The sequence below is a fragment of the Convolutriloba macropyga genome, chromosome 7, assembly GCF_964194025.1.
Source record: "Convolutriloba macropyga chromosome 7, txConMacr16.3, whole genome shotgun sequence".
Classification (NCBI taxonomy): Eukaryota; Metazoa; Xenacoelomorpha; order Acoela; family Convolutidae; genus Convolutriloba; species Convolutriloba macropyga.
Genome location: NC_134474.1, coordinates 48,743,772 through 48,770,249, shown reverse-complemented (window position 1 = coordinate 48,770,249; position 26,478 = coordinate 48,743,772). Strand labels below are relative to the sequence as shown.

Here is a 26,478-nt window from a genome sequence, read left to right as displayed (position 1 = left end):
CCGTTGTAATAGCATTCTGGTAATTAACTTAAAAGAAACAAAAAAGTGAAAAAAATTGAAAAAATAAAAAATACATTGACCTATACAGTTCGAACCCACGAATGGACCAAAACTAGCTTTTTTGCTGTCGTACATAAGAAACAGGTACTTGCTCCAAATGTTAGTGAAAGTTTTAATGTGACAAAAAAAGTAAATATTTCAAACATAAATGTTGAAATTTTGATAATTATCGAGTTAAATTGGATAAAAACCGGCAAATATTTAATTCCAGAACACTTTGATAGCAAGAAAAAGTAAAACTAGCTTTTTTGAGAATTTGAGAAGATTGTTTCAGCAGTTTTTAGGCCTTCACTTCCGGCTAATTTAAATAAAATGTGCTATAGAAGTGCATTTTTTGGGGGAAAAGGCTGAATCTGTCCTAAAAGCCATTAACACTTTTGTTAACAATTTAACATTCTTTAAAGCAAAATTGACTAAAAGTTGAGCAAAAATATGGGAAATGTGAACAAAACTATAAACCTCAATAACTCCGTGGAAAAAAACGAAATTCAAGAATCTTTCTAATTCTTCATTCTTCACTGGACGGGCTAATGATACAACTCACAACTCTCTACGATGAATATATCGATCGGCTATAATTGACTGAACAAAAAACCCATTTGAGTACATAGTTCCTCCCCCACCAACGAGTTTTCCGGATGTTTGTATTTTGACTTTAACACCAGTGGTTTTATGAAAAGTTGAAAATTGTTGTTACTTCTTTTTTGCGTATATTCGGTTCAACGTTTTTTACATATCAAGAGCTATTATTATAAAAAGGCGGCAGATCTTGATTTTATTCATTTTTGATTGTAATGGAGGACTTTTCTTGCTACGTCTTTTTTAATTCGCCATCTTCCCTGATTCTTTTGAAAACATTTGACCACTTACCAAGTCAAAGAGACAATTTGTCAGTGTCCTTTACGCTCTTATGCTCTTGGTTTGATTCATTAATTCAATGGTATCAGACATTTTTTGATTATACATAAATTGCCTCACTAAAGGAAATGACTCCTGGACTCCCTAATTGAGGTTTAAATTGAGAATTTAAACTGTAATTGAAAGCCAATAGAGATCACCCAAGATAGATTATAACAGGGTCCTTACTTGAAGTACAGTAGTATTTGAATCTAATAATGTAATGAAATTAAAAACTTTTATCAAGGGTCATTTTTAACTGGGTTCTCGGCAGTCTTTTTGCCGCTATTGACCGGCATATATTTACCGGACATGCTTATATATTTTTGCGGAAATGTGATAGTATTAAAGTAACCTTTGAGTTGGAGTAAATGGCGCTTTTAAATCAAATGGGGTTTTATTGTTGTATTTTAGGATATTCGGTGGATTGGTGATAATGATAGAGGCACCCATCTTCTGCCAGTACTTCCAATGGGCCGAGAAGGTCACTCAGTTTGTAGACAACAGACCCTACTTCCTCAGAGCTGGTCTCTATCTCATGTCAGTACTCTCTTATTACAATCCAAACAATTTGAATTTTATAGTTGCTGTCTTTTTACAATTCGGTCAATTTGAACTGTATTTGACGCTGTCTTTTTATAGGACTTTAAGAGGAGTAATGGTAATCTATTTTTTAATCGGTGACTTTTCTGTTAAAAAGGTTGTTTCCGTTTTTAGAGGTTGTTTCAAAACAATTGAAAGGCCGAACGGGTAAATTATTTAGGTCAAGGTGCCCAACAAGGTTAAGATCAGGGGGAGAATTTTAGAGTAGTTTTTAATAGCCGCCGTCAGCCTCTCAACGGCTATTATTTAGGCGCTCTCCTTTTTACAGTTCAAAGCATTTGAATTGTATTGGCGCTACCTTTTTTACGACTCGAAGAGGAGTATTGAAGAAGTCTTAATCAATTTTATTGGAGTAAATTTTGAAGCAGGAAATGATATGCGTGAAAAACTTTGAAGTGGTTTGGGTGCTGGATAAAACTGAAGAGTAGAGCGAAGAGAGTGCTTTTTTGTTCGTGCCGGTGTTTTCGAGAGATATGAAAAAATTCGAGAGGTTTTGAGAGGTATTTTTGTTCGTGCCGGTGTTTTCGGAGGTTTTTCATCTATTTTGCTGATCTTTAGACGAATTTTAGCGATTTTTTTGCTCTAAGAGGGATTTGAAGAGACTTGTGTAAAAAGTTTTGTTGAGAATATTGACAAAAAATTTAGAGATTAAATTTTTCTTAAGATTTTGTAGTTTTTCGTTATTGTTTCTAAACTTAGACAAGTTTTGTCGCCTATTATGACTTGACTATATTTTAAAAAAAATTCAATTTGAGGTTTTTGTTCAAATAATTAATGCTTTTTGTATTCGTTTTCAAATTGTTAAAGCATTTGGGGAGGCCTATGGTTCGAATTAATGGTTCTAGATGTTTTGGCTGTCTTTTAAATGAATTGATTTTGAGTTGTTTTTGTTGACATAATTGAGTAATTTTAGGGAAATTGTGGCCAATTTTGTCTTCGATTTTTTTGTTTATTTATTCTGACTTTTTGCTTTTCGCTACTTATTCTTGTCGAATCTTTATTAGCTATTCTAGAGTTGTTGCTCCGAAAAGGTGCCGCTGGAAGTCAGGCAGGAGACTTTAAGCAAAATAAATAATGCAAATTTCTAGTTAAGTTCTAGTTCTTTGTTTTATTTTTTTTTTGTTGTTTGTTGGTATAATCCTGCCGGATGACGGGTGAGTGAATACTTGATAAGAAGCTATAATAACGGTTTTAAGATAACGATTGGGAAGTACAATTTTTGCAGCATGTAGATAGTTAGCTAATTTTTGTAAATTTTGTAGAATGTTTTTTGATTTTGACCTTCATTTTTTTCCCTTACCTCCGCTTCAGCTTTCTTTGCATTAAATATATTTTTTTGGTTTATCTGTCAATTGGGAGTTTTTTTAATTAATGACATCAGATGAATTTTTATTAGATTCTTTATCAGCTTCTCTATTGATACTTTTCCTTTGTTTTTGTTCCTTGTCATTGTTTCAAAATGATAAGCGTTATTAAGTAGAATTTGAATCATGTCATTTGGGTTGGTCAATTTCCTCCTTCGGGTCATTTCCGGATTTCGTCCGGCTATGTTTTTTGATCGGTAAATTGAGTGTTTTTCAAACATGATTTAAAAGTTATTGCCGCATTTGAAAAATTAATTGTTTTGGTCAAACGGCGGAAACTACTTGAAGATGAGGTAGAGTGGTTTTCCGTTCCTGGCGCTTTTGAGAGAGAGTGCACGCGATTGCCGTTTTAAATCCAATTTTCTGTTAGTTTTGCCATTTTTTCTTGACTTTAACTTTTTTTACCTTTTGTATTCTTTTATTTTTTTAACAGCATGTGGGGAGTGGTGTGGGAGTTGTGTATTTTTGTTGAAGAGAATTGAGTAAATTTGCTCACATTTCTGTCAATTTTGTCTGTTTTTTGTTTAAATTTTTCGTCTATCTCATTTGATTTTGCTGCGCTACTTTGAAGTGAAAACTTGAAAGCTGGTCATGCCACTTATTTTCAAATTTTTTGACACTTTTTTCCTTAATCAGGTCTTTCCAGACCCATGGGCCAGAAAACATCCTATGAGATTTGACAATAAGTTACTGAAAAGTTTTTAATGGTAATGGAATAATTTTTCAACTTTTAAATGTCACAAATTTTAGCAATTTTTTGATAAAACTTGCTTTTTTCAAGTTTTTAAAAAAATTTTTTGTCGTTTTTTAGATTTTTTCAGCCTTAAGAGCTAAAGAATTTCCTCTAGGGTTTGGAAATAGGTTTCTGAATAATTTTTAGATGAAATGGAATGTCTTGCAATCTTTTAGCATCAAGAATTTTAGCATATTTTTGATATTTTTTGCCATTTTTTTCCAATTTTTAAACATTTATAGGCATTATTCAGATTTTTTGAGCCTCAAGGGTCAAAAAAGCCTCCGTTAGGGTTTGATAATATGTTATTGGAAGATTTTTGTTGGTCATGGATTAATTTTCAAATTTTTGATATCAAGTGTTAGCGTTTTTTTAAAACTTCCTCTCGGGTTTGATAAAATGTTACTGCATAGTTTATAGATGTAATGGATTGTTCTTCAAGATTTTAATATCACGAATTTAAGCAATTTTTAGCAATTGCAATTTTTTGTTTTTGATTTTTTTCCGGCAACAGAGGCCCTGGGACCTCCTACAAGGTTTGATAATAAGCTGCTGAATAATTTGTAGAGTTAACGAGATTGTGATCAAAATTTTTTATGACTCCAGTTTTAGTACTATTTAAAAACTAACTTTAGTTTTAAAGTAATAAAATAACTTCAAGTTTTTGGAAAATTTTTATGTTCCAAGCGTATGAATCTTTATGGGACCAGTGAAACTATTTCAGGCTTGAAATAGGGATACTGGATAGTCTCTTGGAGACAATGAATTGGTTCTTAAGATACTAATGTCTTGAATTTTAGCGAGATTTTAAAATTTGCAATTTTTTCCAATTTTTTTTTCAATATTTTTTGTCCTTTTCTGAGTTTAACGACCATTACTGGCCAACGAAACTTTTCAGGTCTTGGAGATGGGTTACTTGACAGAACTTTTGGGACAAAAAATGGTTTTGAATTTTTATTGCGGAGTTCAAAACTTTTTTTATATTTGCCTTTCAGTTTTTTTCTTTATGATTTATTTATTAACAAGGTTAGAAAACTTGTTAAGTTGCAGTGTCGTTTCCAATCATGGAAGATATTCCTGTCTCCTTCTCTCTCTTTCGGCTGAAGTTCCTTTCCTTCTCATTCTCGTTCACATTTTATCTCTCTCTCTCTCTCTTTCTGTTGATTCCGCACTTCAACTGCTGTTATGTGGCGTAATGTCACCAGCTGCTGTTATGTGGCGTAATGTCACTTCAGCTCTCTGATCCTCGTTATCAATGAGTTATAGTTGAAATGTTTTTTTAATCATAAATGATCTAACAGGCACTTTTAGGAAACCATTGTTAATTGCTGTCAAAAGCAAATCGGTCAAGCGAAAAGCAATTTTTCGCTTGGCCGATTTTTCGTCTGACTCATTTGACTTTCGTATTCAGAAACGGGATAAAGAGGTAGCGCCCTGAGGACACTAAACCGTGGCTAGCTGTTGACGAAGCCAACCGCTCGCCGGTCGTTTGAGAGCAATTCGCCCGACGTTAGTCGGTTATGTTATTTTGTTGCAAACTAATTATATTACAAGGTCTTAGTAGTTTTTTCCAATTGTTTTTTTTTTGGAGTGGCAACCGGAAGTAAATTTTTTCAGATGCTATTTCAGTTTTTGTCAATTATTTTTTATCGTTTTTTTTCCTGTTATTGTTTAAAAATGTTTTTATTAACGATTAGCTGTTTTAGCTGTTTCTCTTTTTTTTCTATACGAATTCTTATTAAAGGTGGCTTGTGTGTTCGACTAATGCGTTTTTGTCGTTATTTGGATTCCTCAAAAGACAAGTAATGGTTTTTCAATACTTAGAGACTATTTGTCTCCATAATGTGATTCAAAATGATTTTTTGAATTCTTTTTGGTTTTCCCTTTTGTCATTTAGTTTGACTGGTCTCCTTGGTTCTCTATTGAGGCATTTTTAAAAAATGTATAGATTTGAATTGAAACATAATCGTTTTTTGACGAATTTGAGACTACTTGTTTTCAAAAAATATTGATTTTTTGGATTTCCCGTTTTTCTTTCATTCTATTTATTGTTCTGTCACTTAGTACCTTCTTGGACATCTAAGTGGATGAACCACAGTTTGATCAGTTTGAATGTGTTTGTTGTATCTAACTGTTTTCACGACTTTCTCTAAAAGATATTAATTTTTCGGATGTCAACGCTTTGTCTTCTTTTGCTCTGTCACCTAGTCTCATCAATGATAGGTCTCATTGGCTCGTTTATTAGTAATTGTTGAACCGAATTCTTTTTGTTCGAAACTGAAAGTTTTAATTACTTTGATACGACTTGCGTTAAAAAATATTAGTAATGTTTTTTTTTGGATTTTTACCGTTTTGTAATTTTTTTTGTTGTTTTGTCGCCTAGTCATTACTGACAAATCTCATTTGCTTTATAATTAGGCTTAATTAAATTCACCTAAGGTTTTCAGTTTAATTTTAATATTTTTTGACTTTGACACCATTTGATTTCGACAGCTCTTGAACTTTTGATTGTTCCCGGCTTTTGTTACTGTTTTTTCATCCAATTGTTTTCATTGAAGTTGATATACGCTTTTTATCTATCAATAGTGCAATGGTTCTTGAAGAGTTCAATCTTCAGTTGGATATTTTAATGAAGTTGATGTCATAAATTTCAATTGCATCGTGAAAACAGGTTTTTTTCGAAGGTTGTTTTTTGTCCTTCTACTTTCTCACTGGTTTTCTACAAAGCTGGAATTTGTTCTTCAGACTCACATTATGTAAATGGCTGTCGAAGTTGTTTTGACATTGTAACTTCGGTTACCCTATTTTTCTAAAAGGAAAATGATTTTTTTTTCGATTTTTGTAGTGCTCTGTTTACATTCGTGTCTTGCTATATATTTTGTTCATTGTGTGAGCTTTTCTTTTAAAGAGGCTGATAGTGTTGTCTTCAGTTTGTTCAATTCTGTAAAATGTAACTCGGGACTGGTCCTGCTATGTTTCTTTATTTTGCTTCAACTTTTTGAGCGCGCTTTTGTTTTACATTAGTCACGATCTTCACGTGACTACTGACTTACCTCACTCACTGTTTCAACTTTCACTCATTGAATTACGCAATGTAGTGAATGCGGCCAATGTCAGGTTAATTGTTTTCCTTTAAAAGCTGCTCGCCGAATTACAGCATTTTTTGACACTTAGAAAAATTCTGTCGATTTTTATCTCCTGTTTTCTGTTTCAATCACGATGTGCGTGAAGCGTGCCAACGGCCATTCTCTCTCTATGTTCTGTTCATGCATCGTTCTGAGAGCATTCCCATTCTATGTTCTGTTCGGGAAAAAAGTAGAACTGCATTTATTTTTCGCTAAGCAAGCTATTTTGTTTGAGCACGAGCGGCTTTATCAAAGCGGTATATTAGGTTTAACTATAACACTTTCAGCCAAAGGAGTTTGTCAAATAGCTTAGCTAGTAAGAGTATGCATCAAAGTATTTTTGACCCTCTGGAGCAAATATTTTTATTATAGCTGCGAAGCTGTAAGCTGAGCGAAGCTATATTGCGGTTCTCTTGGTTTTTTTTTGTTTCGTCGTCTGACGCTCTTTTTTCGTTTTACATTTGTTTACACAGCAAAGCTGAAAAAATCAAATTTTCTGAATGACTTCTTCCTCTCGCTAACGGCATTTGCGCGCGTGACGTCATTTCTCACTCGCTTTAGCAAAAGTTATTAGGTTATCTGCGTGATTAGATTTTGATCATACGTGACCTCACTCAATAAAATGACTTTTGCACTTTAAAACTTAAGTTTAGTTTGAATTTGTTTAAGGTCAACTCATCTGTGCAGTAAAGGTCCCTAATAAGAGGCTTCTGCGGAATGAATTTTAACTAGCTTTATTAATTTATCGCTGAATGTTTTTTAGCCTAGTTTTTTGAGCGGCGTCGATTTTTTTTTCAATTTAGATCTGTATCTGTTTCCATCTCTATTATATGGCACGCGGGTCTATTCCTTCGCAGCTATTCCGGTAATCTGCCGGCTATGTTCTTCAATTTTCTATAGCATTTTGGTAGTTTTTGTTTGAACTTAGTTGTTAAGTGGCTTCAGCGAGCTTTCGATATGATTAATATTAATCTTGTTGTGCTTGTTAAAGAAAATGCTGTATTTTTAATCGAATTTTGGACCGTCTCTATATGTTTTTTGCCTATATCTTCTGATTTAAAGATTTTTGCAATCATTTCTAATTGCTTTCGAACGAAGTCTGAAGCAATTATTGTCACCGCGGTGAGCTTTTTATGCGAGATTTTTGTTTGACCGTTAACTTATCGAGTGAATTTTGCGATCTTTACCTTTTGTTTTGCGTGATCTAAATTTCTCTCATTTACAAGTGTAAGCAGCTAACTCAAGTGGCGGCATGCAGTTCACTGCTGAAAGTAAAATTAGTTGCGTAAAAATTAGTGTGATTTTCACTTCAAGTTTTATTTGTGATTTTCGTGGTATATAGTAACTTCTAATGACGTCATTTGAAGCCCCCTTTAGTGAATTTAGTTAACCCATCTCCCTTGTAGCAAGCTGTGAAAGATTTGAGCTCCCGCTAGTCGTTCGATAGGAATTCTCCCGAAGTTTGTCGGTTATGTTTCCTGTTGACTATTTAATCTAGAGCTATTTGTCAGGTAATGCTATCAAAAAGTGAAACTTTCATGGTTATACAGGGCAGTTTTTACTAAAATGTATCAATAACTTTAAGATTTCTCGGTGTTTTTCAATATGTCTCTACAAGTACCTTGATTTTACATCTGATTTCCTTTCTTGGTTTTCTCTGTATGTACAGTTTCTGCTTTTTCAGCCAGTTGTTTTTTGAACGAAAACAATTTTACCATCAGTCGCAACTTGTGAGGAATGTTTTTCAATTTTTATCAGTTTTTGTTACCAGATTTGATTTTTCTAATTGTTTTTTTACTCTGTTATTGTTTCTAAAAGATAAGTTTTGTAAACTAAAATGTCATTTTTGTTTAGTGAGTACGATGTTTTAAAGATCTGTTTTTTTAAAGATCTGTTTGATCACTTTTTTTACTTTTTGATGTCAATGGGAGGCTATTTCGTAGTGATTTTGATCATGCCGTAGTAGTAAGAAGAGTGAAAATGGGGTAATTGTTTGACATGAAATTTTCAACTGCTTTTAATGTGAAGTGTGAAATTTGTGTTTAAATATTTTTTTTAGTTTTCGATGGAGAATTTGCACCTGAGACTTGTTTTTCTCGTCTCTTTACATATTTTTTTAAAGGCGGATACCTTTAGTTAATACCTGTTTGCTCTTGTTTAAACCCCTCAATAGGCACTATTGGTTTTTACAACTTTATGTAGAGATATCATTGGCCCCATAATGAGACACATTTAACGTAAATGATTGATTTGAGTAGAAATCTAACTGGTTTAATGACTATGATGCTACTTGTTTTCAAAAATTTTTTTGCAATTTTGACGGCTCTCATTTGATCTGTTTTTGTTTTTGGAAAAGTTTTGATAACTAAGGGATCTTTTCATGACCTTGACAAGACTCATTTCGAAAATATATTACTGATTTTTTTTGCGTTTTGCGCCTTTTGTAGATGTTTTTGTTCTCTTATTTTATCTTTTAAATGATCGGTCGCGTCGGCTCCCTAGTAAGACATATTTTGTATTTTGCGACTTTTGTAATCGTTTCATGACCTTGAGATCTCATTAATCTTTGTAATATCATTAATCTTTTTTATCTCATTAATCTTGTTAATAATGTCTCGTTAGCTCTCTAAATAAGCATATTTGGGTTCATCTAATAATTTTAATTCAATTATATGGTTTTGGTTTCTCTGGCGTTTCTTGTTTTCGGAATAATTTGTTTTACCGGCTTTTCTGATCTACCGCGCAGTCTCATTAATGTATTTTGGCTCTGTGATGAGGTATTTTTGATTCCATTTAATTTCCTTCTATTCATATCTTACAGTTTTCACAACTCTAACGCAACCTGTTTCCTGAAATTATTTGTGATTTTCTCGATTTTGGTTTTCCGTAATTATTTGTGTTGTTCTGTCACCTAGTCTAACTAATCGGAAAGTCTTTTTTGGTCTCTAATGAGTCAATTTGAAATCTATTACTTCTGTTTTTGAAATTTTTTTTGTTGATCGGTCGCTTAGTTTCATGACAGGTCTGCTTTGCTATCTTCTGAGGCATAATTGAATCCATTTAAGGATTTCAATTAATTGCTGTTGATATTGTTGTTTGTCAAATTTTTGTTTAAATTTTGTTTGTTGCCTCTTTTGCTACGTGGTCCCTTTAGTGTTATTAAAATTTCTATGTGCTTTCTTTTGACGGTCAGTGCAATACATATTGAAGATTTTGAATTTTAGTTGTTTTTTGACGTTGATATGTCGTCATTTTACTCCGTCTGTTGTTTTCTACGACGTTTGTGTTTGATTTCTAAAGTCCCAATGTGTAAGGTTGTTCTGACGTTGATGTTGTTAGACCTAATAACTTTTACAACCCTGTTGTTCGAAGGAGAAATGATTTAAGTTTTTGATTTTTGTGTTCCTTTTTGTTTTTGTGGATATTTGGTGTATGATGGGTGAGAGGGTTGACAGTATTGTTTTTAGCTTGTTGATTTCTTTGAATTGTAATTGAGGACCTGTTGTGCTATGTTCCTTGTAAGTTGTTCACACATTTTTCCATGACTTTGAGCTTTCAAAACGAGATAAACAGGTAACTCGCAGTTGGCAATAAGTTTCATCAGAGGCCCTCAGCTTGCTTTTGTAGGTTGTAAATTGTTTAGTGTGCTGTGAAGGCCTAAATTGAAAGTGGAAAGGTCCTTTTTGATAATTTGAGGTTAAATTTTTGCAGTTTTTTGATGTTAGATTTTGAATGGGTCTTAAATTGACGTTGGTCTTGGTTCATCTCTTTTACATATAAGAAATTTCCTTTCGTGGTTTCATTTTGGAGCCCAGCTTTTGGTAATACCAACTTAAACGCAAAATATTGTACGGAAAATATTATACTGTAATTTTTTAAAATGTTTTTGAAAATATTTTTATCGAGTATTTTTTGTACTCTTAGTGGTCAATAAAGTTTGTAGTGGGCACTTTGTGTGTGGTTTGACGGGTCCCCTTTTGGTAGCACAATTTTGTTTTTAGGGTTCTGTTTTCAAGAGGGTGGCATTTCAAAAAGAATTTTGGCTAATTTGTATTTTGTCATTTCTGATTTTTTCATGTTTTTCTGAGCTTGCCAATAAAAAGTTTTTGAGTTTAGTACTGCATTCATGCTTAGATTTTAGTATAGCAGTGTTGGTATGGAAGATATTAGTACCTAGAAACTTTTGTATTTATTTGCTAGTTTAATCTTTCCATTCTGTTCTTTTGCTTGTCTGCTATAAATCAAGCAGGTTTTTCTTTCATGCCAAGTTTTCCGGTCGTGTTCTCTGACATTTTTTATCGCAAATTTTGGTATTCAACATTGTGATCCCAAAAATATCGACAGTTCAATTTTAATTATTTTTACTTTTCTCTCAATTTGTGAAAATGAGTTCGGCTCGTTATGTTAATTGATCTGCTGGACAGGTTGATGAGCATTTATTTTTTTTCAGTTCTTTGGAATGTATTTCAGGACTTGTCCTGCTATGTTTGTTTTGGAAATTTCGAACTTCAAAATTATCAAATTTTTCTGAGGAAGCGTTTGTCTGAACTATTTTTCTGGAGAGATCAGAATTTCTCAATCAATTTACTTCTAACATTTTGTTAATTGAAACGTTTTATCGACCTCCAGCAGACATAATGTTATTGATACCTGCAAAATAATCTGCAATACTAACCTGTTTTCAAAGCCACATAGTGAAAAGTTTCGTGTCTGCATTGACCACATATGAAAAAGAATCCTTTACAAATCTTGTATGCAAAGCCTTTGCATGGAAATATCGGAGAAAAATTTTAAATTTAACTTGATTTTGGTTTGAATTTAAATTTTAATGTTTGCAATAGTCGTGAAATTTACATGTTAGAATGAATTTTGCATCTTAAAAAGCGTCAATTTAAAGAAGGGCCCTTAACTAAAATGGTCAACGCTGCGGCAACAAGTCAACTCACATATGCATGGATAAATTCTGAAAGAAGTCAAACATCAAAGGGCATAATATTAAAAATCATCAAGAGGATTGTGTTGTTTCAGCCTGTCAATTGTGCCCTTTGCCATATGTCGCTCAGTGTCCTCCTTCTTCGGCTGCGGAGCTCTCTTCGTAGCTGGCACCTTCTACGGAGTCATTGCTGTAGGAAAAAAGTTAGTCAAAACGTTTACATTCACAGCCACGCTTTTTTAATGTTTTCCTTTAAACAGTAACCGAGCTGAGTATGGAATGATATCTGTATTGTATATCTAAGACTGCTTTTTAAACGTAAAATAGTGGCAACCCCATTTCTTACTGAGATGGTCATGCCACTTCTGATTTTTTTAAAAAAAAAACTGCAGGTCTGATTTTCTTGTAATATTGTAGATGAGACTAATTTCAAGCCCTCCGTGTAACGCAAATTGCCAAATTAGAGGGTGAGTGGCCTCTCCATTTTATTTGTGCTTTTTTAATTGATCTTAAACGCAATTTGTAGCAAATTATTGGGGTACTGTGTTTCCTTTAATGCGATTTTTTGCCTGATGGTTTTTTCGCGTCACCGATTTTACTTCTCATCCTCAAACAGGATAAACTGGGAAAGCGTGCTGCGTGATCTAAATTTCTCTCAATGGCCGCCCTTATCTTCCCAGCCCGCTATTTTAGCGCTTCTTTTTTTTAGAATTCGAAGTATCTGAAATGTATTAGGGCGCTGTCTTTTTTAACATCTGTTCACACATTTTCATGATTTTTGGAGTCAAATTGAAGTGATGATTTTGGTCACGCCGAAACAGGAAGTGGAGCGAAAAAGCAAGTGGTTTTGCGGCGTGAACGTTTTTCGATCTAATTTTAAAGTAGAGTGAGCGTAGGGTGTTTAAACAAAAATTCGCTTTCTAGCTGGTAGTTTCTTGCGGCATTTTGGCATTGACTTTTACTGATTTTTTATTCAAAATGGTTTTCCTAATCCATTCATATTCTGGTCTATGTGTAGTTTTTTGTTTAGTCAATGTAAACTCTTTGAATTGTCAGGATTTGTCCTGCGTTGTTTTTTACTTCGTTAAAAATTTGTTTCGCTTTACCTTGGTTCAGTATTTTGCATGAAAACTTTTCTTTCGGCTTGTTTCATTCTTAACCCATTCTGCAGAGCTTTTAAATAGAAATTGCTCTGCAATTCAATATAATATAAACAAAATTAGTATTGAAAGACGAAATCAAAATAGGAACATGATAACGCCATGAATCTCAATTTTAGATGCCCGCTACTTGAACGTTGTTCTTAAAAGTTTTAGTTAACATCTCTAATGCGTTTTGGCATTGATGCTAGCTCCTGCCTCCTCATTAAGAAACAGGAGTGTGCATAACTACGAAATCCAATCAAATTATTTGGCACTTTAAAAATGTTCTTGTTCATCAATCAATTTTTATCCTTGTTTTTCAATACCTTCAATCTCAATACCTTCAATAACTTCCTGGGTATGATTTAATATTTTGAGCTGATAAACTGGACAGGCAGCAGTTTTAAATCTTCAGGTTTTGCATTTTTTGTTTTTTTTTGGCGCAATTTTGGCAATGTTTTTATCCTTCGTGAAATGTCTATTGTATTCGACGTTGTTTTTTGGTTTCGTGCAATTTTTAATTCAATGGTTTTGGTTTATCTTTTCATTTGATTGGTTTGGTTTTTGAGTTATTTTTGCTATAGAGGACTACCTAAATTGTCAAATTTTGACCCACTTTTGTCTCTGTTTGACGTTTTTATGGCTGCTGCTTCTTCTGTTTTTATAGCTGCTATAGCTTTTTTGGTTTTGTTGTGTGACTCTCTTTTCCGTGTTTCATTTGTTCTGGAACACTCTTTCGCTTAACTTTTTGCAGTGAATTTTTCACGCTTTATTTTTTGATTATCCTAAAAATTATCGAATTCACAAATTTGTTTTGCTAAAACGAAATTAATTGTAACCTGATGACCTGGTAACAATGACAAGAGCCTGATAGCCGAGTGGTTAATGCTTCCGATTCGTACGCCGAGGATGTGGGAATGATACACTGATACACACTCAATATTTTAGGTGCATTGTCATCACTTTTTGCGCCCAAAAATGTTTTCAATGATACACTCGTTACATCGACGTTTTTTAGGTGGCAGAAATAATTTCTTCCAACTCTTTCAATATCTAGTTTTTTTTAAGCTATTCTGGCAGTCTACCAGCTATGTTTGTAATTTCCGCGAAGTTTTTTTTGCTTGATCAATAATTTTCAACAGCCGCCGTCTGCCTCCTAACGACTATTGTTTAGGTGCTCTCCTTTTTTTAACTCTTTTTTTAAAACTCGCTTTAACTTTTGAACACGTTTTCCGTTTTACATAAGTCACAAGTTTCTCGTCTGACTCGTGACTTAACTCACTCACTGTTTCAACTAAATAGATTTCACAATTTTTCACGCATTGATTTTCGCAATGTAATAAATACGGTCAAAGCCAAAAGAGCAAAATCAAAAGAAACGGGATAACCCGATGAAGCCCTGACTTTAAGTGATTAAAGTTCATTAGTGATAGTGCATTAAGTTATCGAAGTTCAATAGAGCAATTGCTAGATGACATAAGTTTTAAGCCTAATAGCTTTCAGTTGAGAAGCTGAACTAAGTATCGTTTTATAATGTAACTGAAACTGCTCATCGATTTTGAACACTTACTGAAACCTAGGAAAAATCTGTCAAATTCTGTCTTCATTTTTTCTGTTTCAATCCCTATTTTCCGGCAATCTTCCCGTTATGTTTTTGATTTTTGCCCGGTTTTAGCTTATTTCTGCTCTCTTACTACTTAGTATCATTGATGAAAGATCTGATTGATTGCTTATGAGGCATACATGAACATAATTGGTGGTTTTGCACTTGACACTTTTTCTATCAAATTTTCAGTTAATTTTTGAGGTTTGCTACTATTTCTTGTATTTTTGCTACTATTTCTTGTAGTTGGTACTATTTCTTGTAGAATTTTGCTACAATATTTTGTACTGAAACTTAGGAAAAATCTGTCAATTTCTGTCTCCTTTTTTTCGGTTTCAATCCCTATTTTCCGGCAATCTTCCCGTTATGTTTTTGATTTTTGCACGGTTTTATCTTATTTCTGCTCTCTTACTACTTAGTATCATTGATGAAAGATCTGATTGATTGCTTATGAGGCATACATGAACATAATTAGTGGTTTTGCACTTGAGACTTTTTCTATCAAATTTTCAATTAATTTTTGAGTTTTGCTACTATTTCTTTTAGTTTTTGTTGCCTTTTCATTTAATCTAATTGTGAACAGGTCTTTTTGGCTGCTGATTGGGGTTATGTTAATCGATTTAACTGTTTCTGTTCAAAGCTAATGCTTTTTTATGATTTGACAATTTTTTCGATATTTTTTGTTGGCCACTTATTGACATATATTGACTTATCTCTTAGTCTGAGTAATGACATTGAGTATTGGTTGCTATTGACAATAAAATTAATGGAAATAGTTGTTTTAGACCATAGGTACTGTTATTTTACACAATTTTTTTTCAAAGTTCGGTGTGGCGCACTTTTGGTCAACTTATTTGCTCCAATTTTTAGCCAACTTTTTAATTGACTGAGATACCGTTTGTTTTCGAAATGATCGGGTGAGTTGTGAATCTTGCTAAATAGTATTTTATGACTTCTAAGGTTTTATTCTATGCTTTGAGTAAGAATTTTGGCATGTAGTTATGTGGTTGTCTTGCTTTGAGGCCTCTTGACTTTCAAAAATACTTTTTCGCCTCATTCATTTTTGCCATTTCTTTAGTTTTTCCTCCTTTTACTTCATTTGTTATTAATTCCCGGAGGGTTGTTGTATTTTGTAAACAATCTAAGGCTGATTAGAATCAATGTTTTCATAATTTGATGTTAATAATTGTTCTTAAAACACAAGACTTTTTTCATATTTTGTACGTTTTTGCTTATGTAGGGTCATGGGCTATGTGGAATGTCTTAGTTTAATTGTGATGTAGAAATTAAATTTGCTGGTTGTCAGGACATTAGTTAATTAAAATCTTTTGAATTATAATTCCCTATGTTTTTTTCCCGCTATGTCCCGCTATGTTTTTTTATGATCTGTGCACACTATCAGTGAGAAGTCAAATGAGAGTGCTGATTTTAATGACTTTGGAGTAGTAAAAGGAGTGAAACAGTGCGGAGGTTTGAAGCGAGATTTTCCAAGTAACTTTCAAATGGAGTGAGAAGTTGGTATTTGAACAAATTTTAGGTTTTTGGAAGCGACTTTTTTCACGTGCGGCAATTGGACTACTGTTTCACCTTTTTTGTTGTCTTATCACTTAGTGTCAATTATAAAAGTATCATTGGTTGCTAATGAGGCATAAAGTAGCCTCATTAGGTTTTGTGAGCTTCTGGCTAGTGGTTTCCATGGCTCTCACTTTAATTGTTAAAATATTTTAATGATTTTTTTAATAGCCGCCCTCATCTTCTCAGCCGGCTATTATAGCGCTCCTTTTTTTTCACTTCGTCGAATAAAAAAATGTTTCGCTTTACCTCATTTTGCCGCCTTTTCAACATTTTGCGTGAAATCTTTTTGACTTCTCTAGGCTAGTTTCTCTCTTCTCTCATTCTGCTAAAAGTGATTTTGAACATCAGTTGCTCAGCAAAGCAATTCAAAATGAACAGAGTCAGTATAAAAAATTAAAGTCAGAAATAGAAACGGGATAAACCCATAAAGCCCAATTTTAGATGCCCGCTATTTGAACGTCGGTCCTATAAGTATTAGTTACCTCTCTTTAATGCTTATTGGTGTTGATAGTAGCCCCTGTAGCCTCTCTCCAAGAAACAGAAGTATGTTCAACTACGAAATGCCATCAAAATAAATCGGACTTAAAAAAATGTTTTTGTACAAAAATCTTTTCTTTTCAATATCTTCTGTTTTTTCAATCCCAATCATGCTTATTGGAATCAACGGCGGCTATTTTCCGGCAATCTGCCGGGTATGTTTAGTTTTGAGTGTATTTGTTGTACTTTTTTATTGTAATATCAATTAATCTCATTAGGGACAGGTGTCATAGGTTGCTCATGTGAACTCTTTTAACCGATTGAATTGTTTCATTTCAAAGCAAATTATTCCGATCACCTGGACTTTTATTGTTTTCAAGAAATATTGAATTATTAATTCTACGAGTTTATTTTGCTCTATTTGTTGTCTTTCTCTTAGTCTGCTTAATAAGAAGTGCCGTCGTTTGCTAAATATGCCTAAGTTTTACTTTTTAGCTGTTTTTTTAACTTATGCGCTGTTCAATTTAAAAAAAATAGTGCACTTTATAGTTGTTCGTATTGTACTTCTTGCTCTTCTATCACTTAATCTCTTTAATGGTAGGTTTCGTCGGTTGCTATTGGGTGATAGGTCAATCTATTTAGTAGCTTGAGTTAATAGCAATCGTTTTTTAAGATTTCAGACCGTTTTTTCTGAAAAATAAGTGTTGATTCTGTGGTCTTACGTGTTTTTGTTTTTGTGGTCTTGCAGCTCCATCTCAAGAAACATTTAATTCCTATTTGTCGTCTGGTGTAATTTCAATCAATTTATTGGCTCCAACTTTCAGCCAACGTTTTCATTCGCTGAGATACCATTTGTTTTCCAAATGTTTGATTTTGCGAATATTGCCTTCATTTGTAGTTATATTGTCCGTTTTTCAGCCATTGGATCTGCTAAAAGGCATCTTGTGACTTTCGAAGTTTTATGCTATGCTGTGGATAAGGATTGCTTCTGACATGTAAATGTATGGTTTCCTGGCTTTGACGCCACTGATTTCCACAAGATTTTCGATTTTGTTTATTTCTTTTTGCCTTTTTTGTTTTGTCTGCAATGATTCTAACCAGACTTGTATTATGTACTGATTCTAAGGATAGGTAGAGTCTATGAAATAGATGATTTTTCATAAATTATTGTTATTCTTAGCTTTTCCTAAAACACTGGTAAATCTTGAAACAATTCTAGTTTTTGAGTTTTTGTTCCTTTTTTGCGCATATGGGATCAGGGGCTTTGTTGACCTTCTTAGTTTGATGTTGCTGTCTAAGAACTTTTCGTCAGCTCATTAGTTAATTCAGAAATTTTGGATGGTAATTCAAGACTTATCCTGCTTATTTCCATAGACTATATATTGTGTAATTGAATGAGTGAAATCATACCAGTTGAAACATTGAGTGAGGTAAGTCAATAGTCAAACGTGAAAATCGCTACTAATGTAAAAACGAAAAACATAATTTAAAGGTAAAGCGAAATGAAATACGCAGGACGATTTTCGTTTTTACGTTAATCGCGTTTTTCACGTTTGACTCCTGACTTAACCTCACTCAATGTTTCAACTGGTATGATTTTGATTTATTTCACTCATGCAATTACGCAATGTATGGTCTCTGTCAAAAGAGCAAAATCAGTTAGCAAGTTAGGTTATCAAAGTTCCTCAGAGCGATTGCTAGCTGACATTAGTATTAAGCTTAATAGCTTTCAGTTTAGAAGCTGAATTAAGTATAGTTTTAGAATCTAATATGACGTGTTCTGAGCTTACCTTTTTATAGGCTACTTCTGGAACTGTCTTATGGTTGTCTCAAGAATATAGGTTACTCTTATGGCTTACCTGACTAACTAAAGTTCTAGATCTCTAGTCTGTTACTCTTCTATCTGAGCTTCAGTAGACAGTGCACGGGCCCCAATGCTAAAGTCTAACGTATATCTCAATACTAAACAAGAGCGGAGTAGAGAGAGAAATATACTTTATTATTATATCAGGTTTGAGACTAGTACCGACTAACGGGGTTGACTAAACGGTTCTGAAGGGAAAACAGGTAAACATTTAAGGAAAGGTATTTTCCCTTTTTCAACCAAGCAGGGTTGAGTATTTCAGTCTTTATTTTAAATAAAGTCTTCAAGTCTTTTGTTGGAAGTCAACATTGACTCCATCTTTCCGGGGTTTAGAGTTTTTTGAAAGTAGACAGTGCACGGGCCCCAATGCTAAAGTCTAACGTATATCTCAATACTAAACAAGAGCGGAGTAGAGAGAGAAATATACTTTATTATTATATCAGGTTTGAGACTAGTACCGACTAACGGGGTTGACTAAACGGTTCTGAAGGGAAAACAGGTAAACATTTAAGGAAAGGTATTTTCCCTTTTTCAACCAAGCAGGGTTGAGTATTTCAGTCTTTATTTTAAATAAAGTCTTCAAGTCTTTTGTTGGAAGTCAACATTGACTCCATCTTTCCGGGGTTTAGAGTTTTTTGAAAGTCTTCTGATCAGTATAATAAGTCAATTTCTCTTTATTCTCTCTGAATTCTTTTTTGGATGTGTTGCTTTGTATTTCGTTCGTCAGTAGGTCGGTTCCCAGACACAGGTTGCCCAAAGAGCAAGGAGTGAACATCAACAACCACAAAAGTATCTATTCCATAACCACATCCAGTGGGTGAAGATCCTTCCGGGTAGGCCCAGTGTTGATGTTTGATGTTGAAGGCGTTCCTGATGTCTGTTTTGTTTGTTAGTTGTTTAAGGTTTAAAATTTTAGATTATTATTATGTTTGGTGTTATAATTGTTCGGTTATACCTAGTATCCCTTCCGGTTGGAAAGAAAAAACAAAATGATTTGTTCAAAATGTTATATGGAAAAATCGTTGTTCAAAATGTTGGTGGAAAAATCGAGAGTAGGGAGGTAGTTTGTCAACGAAAAGTTGGTTGACAATAACGAGAAATGTTAGTGACATTTGACTGTTTTGGTCATGTTGGATTTTGTGACTGAAGATGAACATGTATTATTACGTTTGATGTCTCCCGAAATCAGGAGTTATTCTGATGCAAATTGCTTCTAACGAATTGTTTCGTCATACTTTTACAGATTTTGAATTTGTTAGATGTCACGATCAATGTTCACTTGTTATTGTTCGCGTTTTTCGTGTCTGTAAATTTAGTAAAGGTTACAGATCTCGCTTATAGTTTGTAATGGGTATGTGCAAAAATGTCCCATTGCCTTATTCCCATTAACGGTTATTTCATCATTGGATAAATTTATTTAGTTATCCATCTACGCGCTTTATTTTTTAAAGATTCGCCTGATACGACACACTGATATTCAATCTTCAAAATAATTCTTTTGGTAATTATAATTCCTTTGAGAATTATATCATATTAGTTGTTAATAGGTGTACTGTTGTTAGTTGTTACTATAGAAGGATGCATGTTTATACATGCGATAGTGTCATGTTATTATTTACATGTGTAAAAATCATGTTCTAATTGTTATATTTATGGTTTACAATAGTCAGGCTATAAATTAATAAACTGAGTTATGTATTTGTCAAAATTTCGTTATGGAAATTTTCGAATTGGAAATGTACCTATGTTTCTGTTTGTTTTAAGTTGTATATATTTTATCGTTTATACGTATCAGATTTGTGTATAAAATACATTTCATATACGATGTTATTGTGAATACCAAACTTTGAGCTAAGTGTATATAGTAATGTTATTACTGAAGTTGGTAAAGTTGTCATGTCATGACTCAACTTATTGAATAACTTTGTACACGTTATGTGTTTAACCTATTATGCATGTCTATTACATAATACGTATAACCTATATTGTGTTATTATACACTGTGTTGTGCATATTACGCTTGTTACACTTATTTATATCTGTTCGTATTATTCATACTACAAATTATAAGTTATTTTTTGGTATTTTCTTTATTTACAAAAAGTGCATATATCTAACTATGGAAAATCTTTGCATATGTACATGTAGATTTCTATCAGCTAAGAGTAGGATAAGTTTTCTATAAAAATAAAAAAAAAATTATTTCTATCTAAAGTTTATTACACATCAAGTGTGATAACCAAATTGTTATACCTATAAGGGGTATAAACTGGTTTACAATTTGTAGAGGGTGGTATAAATGGAGAAGATTGTACAAAGTTAATAAACGGTGATGTTCAAACAGTTGAAGTTTAAATTTTTACTGCAAAAAAGAGGAAAGCATCTATGCAAGGATATATTCATAGTTAGGTATGAAAGTGGAGTTTATTCGACATTGTTACTTGTTCTTCAGTCGGTGTCATTACAACTTGTCCGTTTGTTTGGGATGATTTGTTCTGTCCCTATAATGCTTGTATTCCTTAAGGAAATGTTCGTCTTTTGACAGAAAATGTGCGAGTAAATCAGTTATATCGTCAATTGGTACGTCAGTTATTGACGCTTTAACTGTGTTTCTTATCTCTTTTTCAGTTTCCGTTACTTTTCGTTCGTTATTGAATTATTCTATTACTAAAGGCTTTATTCGTTACGCTGCCTTCTAAGTGGTAAGTGTGATACTCTTCAGACGGTTCGAGCGCTTCGATTGGTACAATTAGTGGTCGTTCCGGTGCTTCCTTGGGTTGAAAAATGTAGTAGTTCTTAATGGGGTCAAAATTACGTAAAGTCCCGATAGTATAGTTCCATTTTAGCTTATACCCGTAATTTAAGAAATACGGTGTGGTCAATTGATCGTTAATATGTATGTAACTCTTAGTAGTGTTCATGTTCTTATCACGTAGGAACGTATAGTATATTAAGTTGTGTATCAACTTTGTTTCGTGTACCCGGTAGTGGTTGTTTTGTACATCTTTCGGTGTTGGCTGTAAGGAGTTAAAAGATAGTTGGAAAATTTGATGTTCGAATACACTGTAAGCCGAAAGGTCTTGTGATGCCTTAGCTACAAGGTAGTCAAAAGTACAATTTACTGGTACCTTGAACTCGTAGTCATAGTCGAACATGAAGCGTTCTGTTAGACTGTAGAATTGTTTTAAGATGGTGTATGTTGACTGATGCAATTTATCTCTTCCCATATTTTTAGTACTACGTTTTACAGTAGTAGTATTTTCGGATGGTAGAGGCGGGAAATATTCCGAGACTCGATCTTTCAAGTTATGTAAAGGTGTTATAACAAAATTATAATCACGGGAATCGAATGGCATTTCAGACCAGTTACGGTACGATAGTAAAGGATTATAATTACTGTTGTGTGGATTGTTAAGAGTTCTCAGGTCGTTTTCTTGGAACCAAAGTGTTTCCATGACAGTTGATGTGAGGGTTTGTTCATTGGTCGACTGGTGAAAGAACGATTTCCTATTGTTACTCCTAGGTGTAACTGCGTACGGAAACCGGAGGTTATTCGGTCTAATGTGATGTGGATTCGTTGCTGTCCAACTGTGGTGGGCATTGTTCTGTATTCTGTTAGTTGAGGTTGTGTAATCATCAGGTGGGGGTGGGCGTACTGGTGGTGGATAAGTCGGTAAGGGAGGAGAGACAAATGTTTCATTTGGAGTTTTGTTACTCGGTCTAGTGTTCTGGTAACTGTGCTTGTACCTTGTTCATTTGCTCTGTTGCGAAATGAATCTAGATTTCGTCGGGTATCCGACTGTCGCTTCTTACCAATGTGTTCTGATATGTGGTTCGCTTTTTCTTGTGGTGTACGGTGGTTAGTCTGCGTCTGTTGTGTAGATGTCGCGTTTTCCACTTCTATTCTCATTGTCGTTACTCTATCCTGTGGGTGATCAAAGTTATCAGTTATCATCCGTTTGCGTGCTGCAATCCGATGCATTATCGCGGATTGTCCCTGGGCTTGATCGTCCAGAGCCAGGGCTGAGTTCGCCTTCCTCCACATCATAGCTTAGTGGAGAGTCTGTTTTGTAGGGGGATTCAATTTCGTAATCCATTCTAGAAGCCATTTGCTAAAATTGTTACTGTTTAATACATATTCTCGATTATTACATATGTTACAATTATTATTTTCTGTTTTTGTTATGGGTTGATTGTTATTTGGTGTCGTTATAACTATTTTACACCAGAATTTTCCTGTTGCTATTTTTACCAATGAAGTATTGTTATATCAGTATGAATGGATATCAATGGATCAGTACTGAACGGTTAGTGTGATTTTGCATATCGTTACGAAACTTGTATTTATATTGCTACTGTTACATGAATTATGTGAAAACTACATGTATTTGTGAAAGATGAAAATGAGATATAAAAGCTGAGATTATAAATTGAATAGAGGTATTATAAAAAGAGGGGTTGAAAAAATTTTTGAACATCAAGCAGTATGTTGTACATTAATTGTATAATGTTAGTTGTTCGTGTTCTACGTGGTTGTTGTTAAACATCGTATGTATCTGCCGAAGGATTTTTAAAATATGTTACTTCATTCGTATGTGGTTGATCGTCATTTTTTAGCATGTCTAAACTATGGCTGCGGTTTTGCATTTTGTTAGCCGTTATTTTTAATTGATCAAAATCTATTGGTGGTGGATTTTGTATATCCAGTAGTTTAACTGTTGGTATTAGATGGTGTTTGTTTGTAGATTTATTAGATGGTTGTGGTATTTCATATGATGTTCACTGGTTCATATTGATTGGTGGTTCATACGGGTGTGTCTGAAATGATGTAGTTTGTTGTTGTATGTTAGGCGCACTAGGAAGGGGTGTGTTATGAGTTAAAGGTGTATTAGAGAATGATACGTTATTCCCCAAACATTGATATGCAGTTGGTGGAGTAATAAGTTGTGGTGGTAGTGTTTGTAGTTTGTTTTCCGGTATTGTTTCCAATGGTTCTACTTTCAGTGGTTCTTGTTTATATTTTCTTTCTGGTAATGGTGGTTTTTGTTTCTTTGGAGGTGAATTTGTTGTTCTTAACTGTAATCCTTTATCCGTTCTACGAATTGTGGTGTTATAATGTTTGTAGTTTGTATCTACATAAATTGCTGCAGGTTTATCAATATCAGTATAATCTGTGGTATGTGTTATGTCTGTTGAATGTCTGCGAAACGTATGTTTCTTTTTTGGGTTGTAATTTCCGTACTGTGTATAATTTTCATCGCTGTCGTGGCTATTTTCGTCTTCTTCTTGTATTTGAGCTACTAGTTGTGTGAGTGTTTGAGAAAAGATTCCAAATATTCCTGTAAGAAGTATTTTTGTTATGCTGGCTTGTTTGCCAATCGCTTTATGTATTGCAAAAGCGTTGTAGAATTTTATAATTAAGTTTGATAAATAGTATCATGCTTATCATTGCGTAGATTATTGCCATTTTTTCTAAGACGTACCATGGCCAACCAAAGATTGTTAGTATTTGTTCTTTAAGCCATGCTCCGTCAAAAATTTTTTTCCAGTTAATACTGGGTTGGTCGATCTGGAAGTTATATCCATTTATGTTCAGGTCTCTTAACCACTTTAGTGATTGTTCGTAGTTTTTATAAGTTTGTAGTAGTCCTAATTGTTCAAGTTCTAGTAATTTTTGTGCATTGGCTGATGTTGCTTCCTGTAATGGTTTTTCACGATCTCTCATGTATTCGTGTAGTAAATCTCGTTTTCGTTCTTGGATTAGTTGTTCTTTACTGTATATACCACTTTCTATTAAAATTGCTTTACTAAACATGTTGTCGAGTACGATTTCTTCAGGTGGTATAGTGTTCAATGTTGTTTCTACTTTTACAGGGTAGGGTGTTACTCTATATCTTGCTGTTCCTTCCGTGTCTATTGAGATTAGTTGGTCAAAGTTGCTGTGTGAACATGGGACTTTCTTTGCCCATAAGTATGTTTGTCTTGTAAGTTGATGTACATATTGTACTCTGTTCTTATACAGTATTGGTATTTTGTCATAACATTCTCGGGTTTGTGGTACATATAAAGGTGATAATTTTTTCGCGCATTTATACATTTTCATTACGTTTACTTCTTGTTTTACAAAGATGGATCTATCTCCAGTGAGGAGTGGTGTGTTCTTTTGTACTTGTGTTAATGTTAGTTGTCGAATATTTCTAGTTTGTTCGCAAATTTGTGAATAAAATTGTATTGCTTGTAGGCTGATTCTTGAATATATGTTATTCATGTAGAGGTCCATTTTCATGTTTAAATGTGTGTTTTCGTTTACGAAACCATAGTAATATTGTTTGTTATCTTCATCTTCATATCGTGTTTGTTCTGATATGATTTGTTTAGGTTTTATTTTTATAAATTTTTCATCGTCGAATTTGTCTTTCTTCTTTGTTACTTTTTGTCCTGTATGCATATCGAATCCGTATTCATAGATTATGTAAATATCGTCGTATTCTGTTTTGTGTATGGGTTGTAGTGATCCGCACTCACGTTCTAGGAGTGGGTATACATCAAATCTTGTAGCGATATTGTCTGTTTTATTGAATTTTGCTTGTTGTGTTATATCGGGTTGTTGGACTGTGGTCCATTCTGCGTTTGTTTCTATCCATTATCTATCTTCGTATTTCACCATAAATGCGTCAAATCTAATTAATTCGAATAATTGACAATGTGTTTGGGGTTCCCAAACTATTGTTGCTTTTGTGAAAGGTGTCGGTAGACATTCTCCTTTGCGGAGGTCGCATGGTAATTTTGTTCCCCAATATGATATTTCTTCAGTGTCTAGATTTAGTATTAGTGATACTTCTCGTATTTCTAATGTCGAATCTAGTATGTCTATTCTGTTTTGTTTTCTTGGTCCTTTCATGCAATTGGATTGTGCATTTTTAATTGCGTTTGGTATCCACATTGGGTTTGTATAGTCAAACTATACGTCCGTATGGTGGTACCATAGGTGTATCAAGGTCGAATTGTATTCTACCTTGCATATCTTCGATCTTTTTCTGAAGTGGTGGGTTAGCTATGTAATTGAATGAGATGTTATATCGTGTTGGTTTGTATCTTGTATTTTTAAGAAGGTTTATTCTAGCAAGTTCGTTACGAACTTCATCTGCATCTAGTATTTTTGTTCTTTGTGCGTCTGAGACGTAGTAACTTGGTCAGTTAGCTCTGATATAGTCGGTGTGTTGTGAACACCATTCTACGCGTTCTTTTATTGTTCCTGCAACAGCGTATGCTTTATTTCTACCGCTTGTGCTTTCGATAATAGTTGTACTTCAGTCTTTGTCATATCTAAATCTAGTGGTTTGAATTTACATGTGCTTATTTGTTTAATTCGTAGTATTTAACATTAGTTATTTCTTCTGCATCACAATCGTAGTGTTCAATGAAAATGTCTTGTGGTCCTGTTGCGGAGCCGTTGATATTCTGTCCTTTTAGTTCTACAAAGTCTATTTTTGTTTGTCGCTTTTGTCTTTTATTGTTCATGCCAAATTTTTCTAATATACTATCTGTTAATCGTTCTCTGTAGAAGTTTCAATTTCGTGTCCATTTATCGATGGCTATTTCCCACATTGCTTCGTAGTCTGAACTGTTTTTAAAGTTATCGAGTTCTTCGTTTTAGTGTTGTTGAAATGTTTTGGATGAGTGTTGATATGATTTTAATTAAATACATAGTGTTGAAGGTTATCATATTTTTGTTGATCAAATATGTGGTAATTATTAATGACTTTTTCATTTCTTGTTTTATTTTTATTTTTAAAATGTTTTATTTGTTGTTCCATTTTTTCATTTATACGATCTTTAATGCGTTGTTTAGCATCATTTTTTAGTCTTTGTTCTAATTGTGTTTTGGTTTCTACTTTCATATATATGTATATTATTATTATTAATAATATGAAAATAATAGCTTTTAGTTGAATCGACATGTGTATGACAGACCGGTGTGTGGATTATAGAATGTTGCGAATCCTAATGTCTGTTTTGTATATCTATCAAATTTATATATAAAATCGATGCAAATGAATGGTGCTTGTGTGGTTGTTACTATCGATGGTGTAGTTGCGTGG

General features: G+C 33.6%; 1 protein-coding gene across 2 annotated transcripts in view; it reads left to right on the top strand.

The window, feature by feature from the left end:
• LOC142342931 (calcium channel flower-like) overlaps window positions 1-26,478 on the top strand; it is an 80,001-nt gene that overhangs the window by 19,300 nt on the left and 34,223 nt on the right. For both annotated transcript variants that reach the window (XR_012759184.1, XM_075394610.1), the window contains exons 3-4: window positions 1,372-1,497; window positions 11,811-11,918. Coding sequence is in view for 1 of the 2 variants with exons in the window: in XM_075394610.1 (XP_075250725.1) it covers window positions 1,372-1,497; window positions 11,811-11,918 (234 nt within the window). In the remaining variant the exon portion in view is untranslated. The remainder of the gene's footprint in view (window positions 1-1,371; window positions 1,498-11,810; window positions 11,919-26,478) is intronic.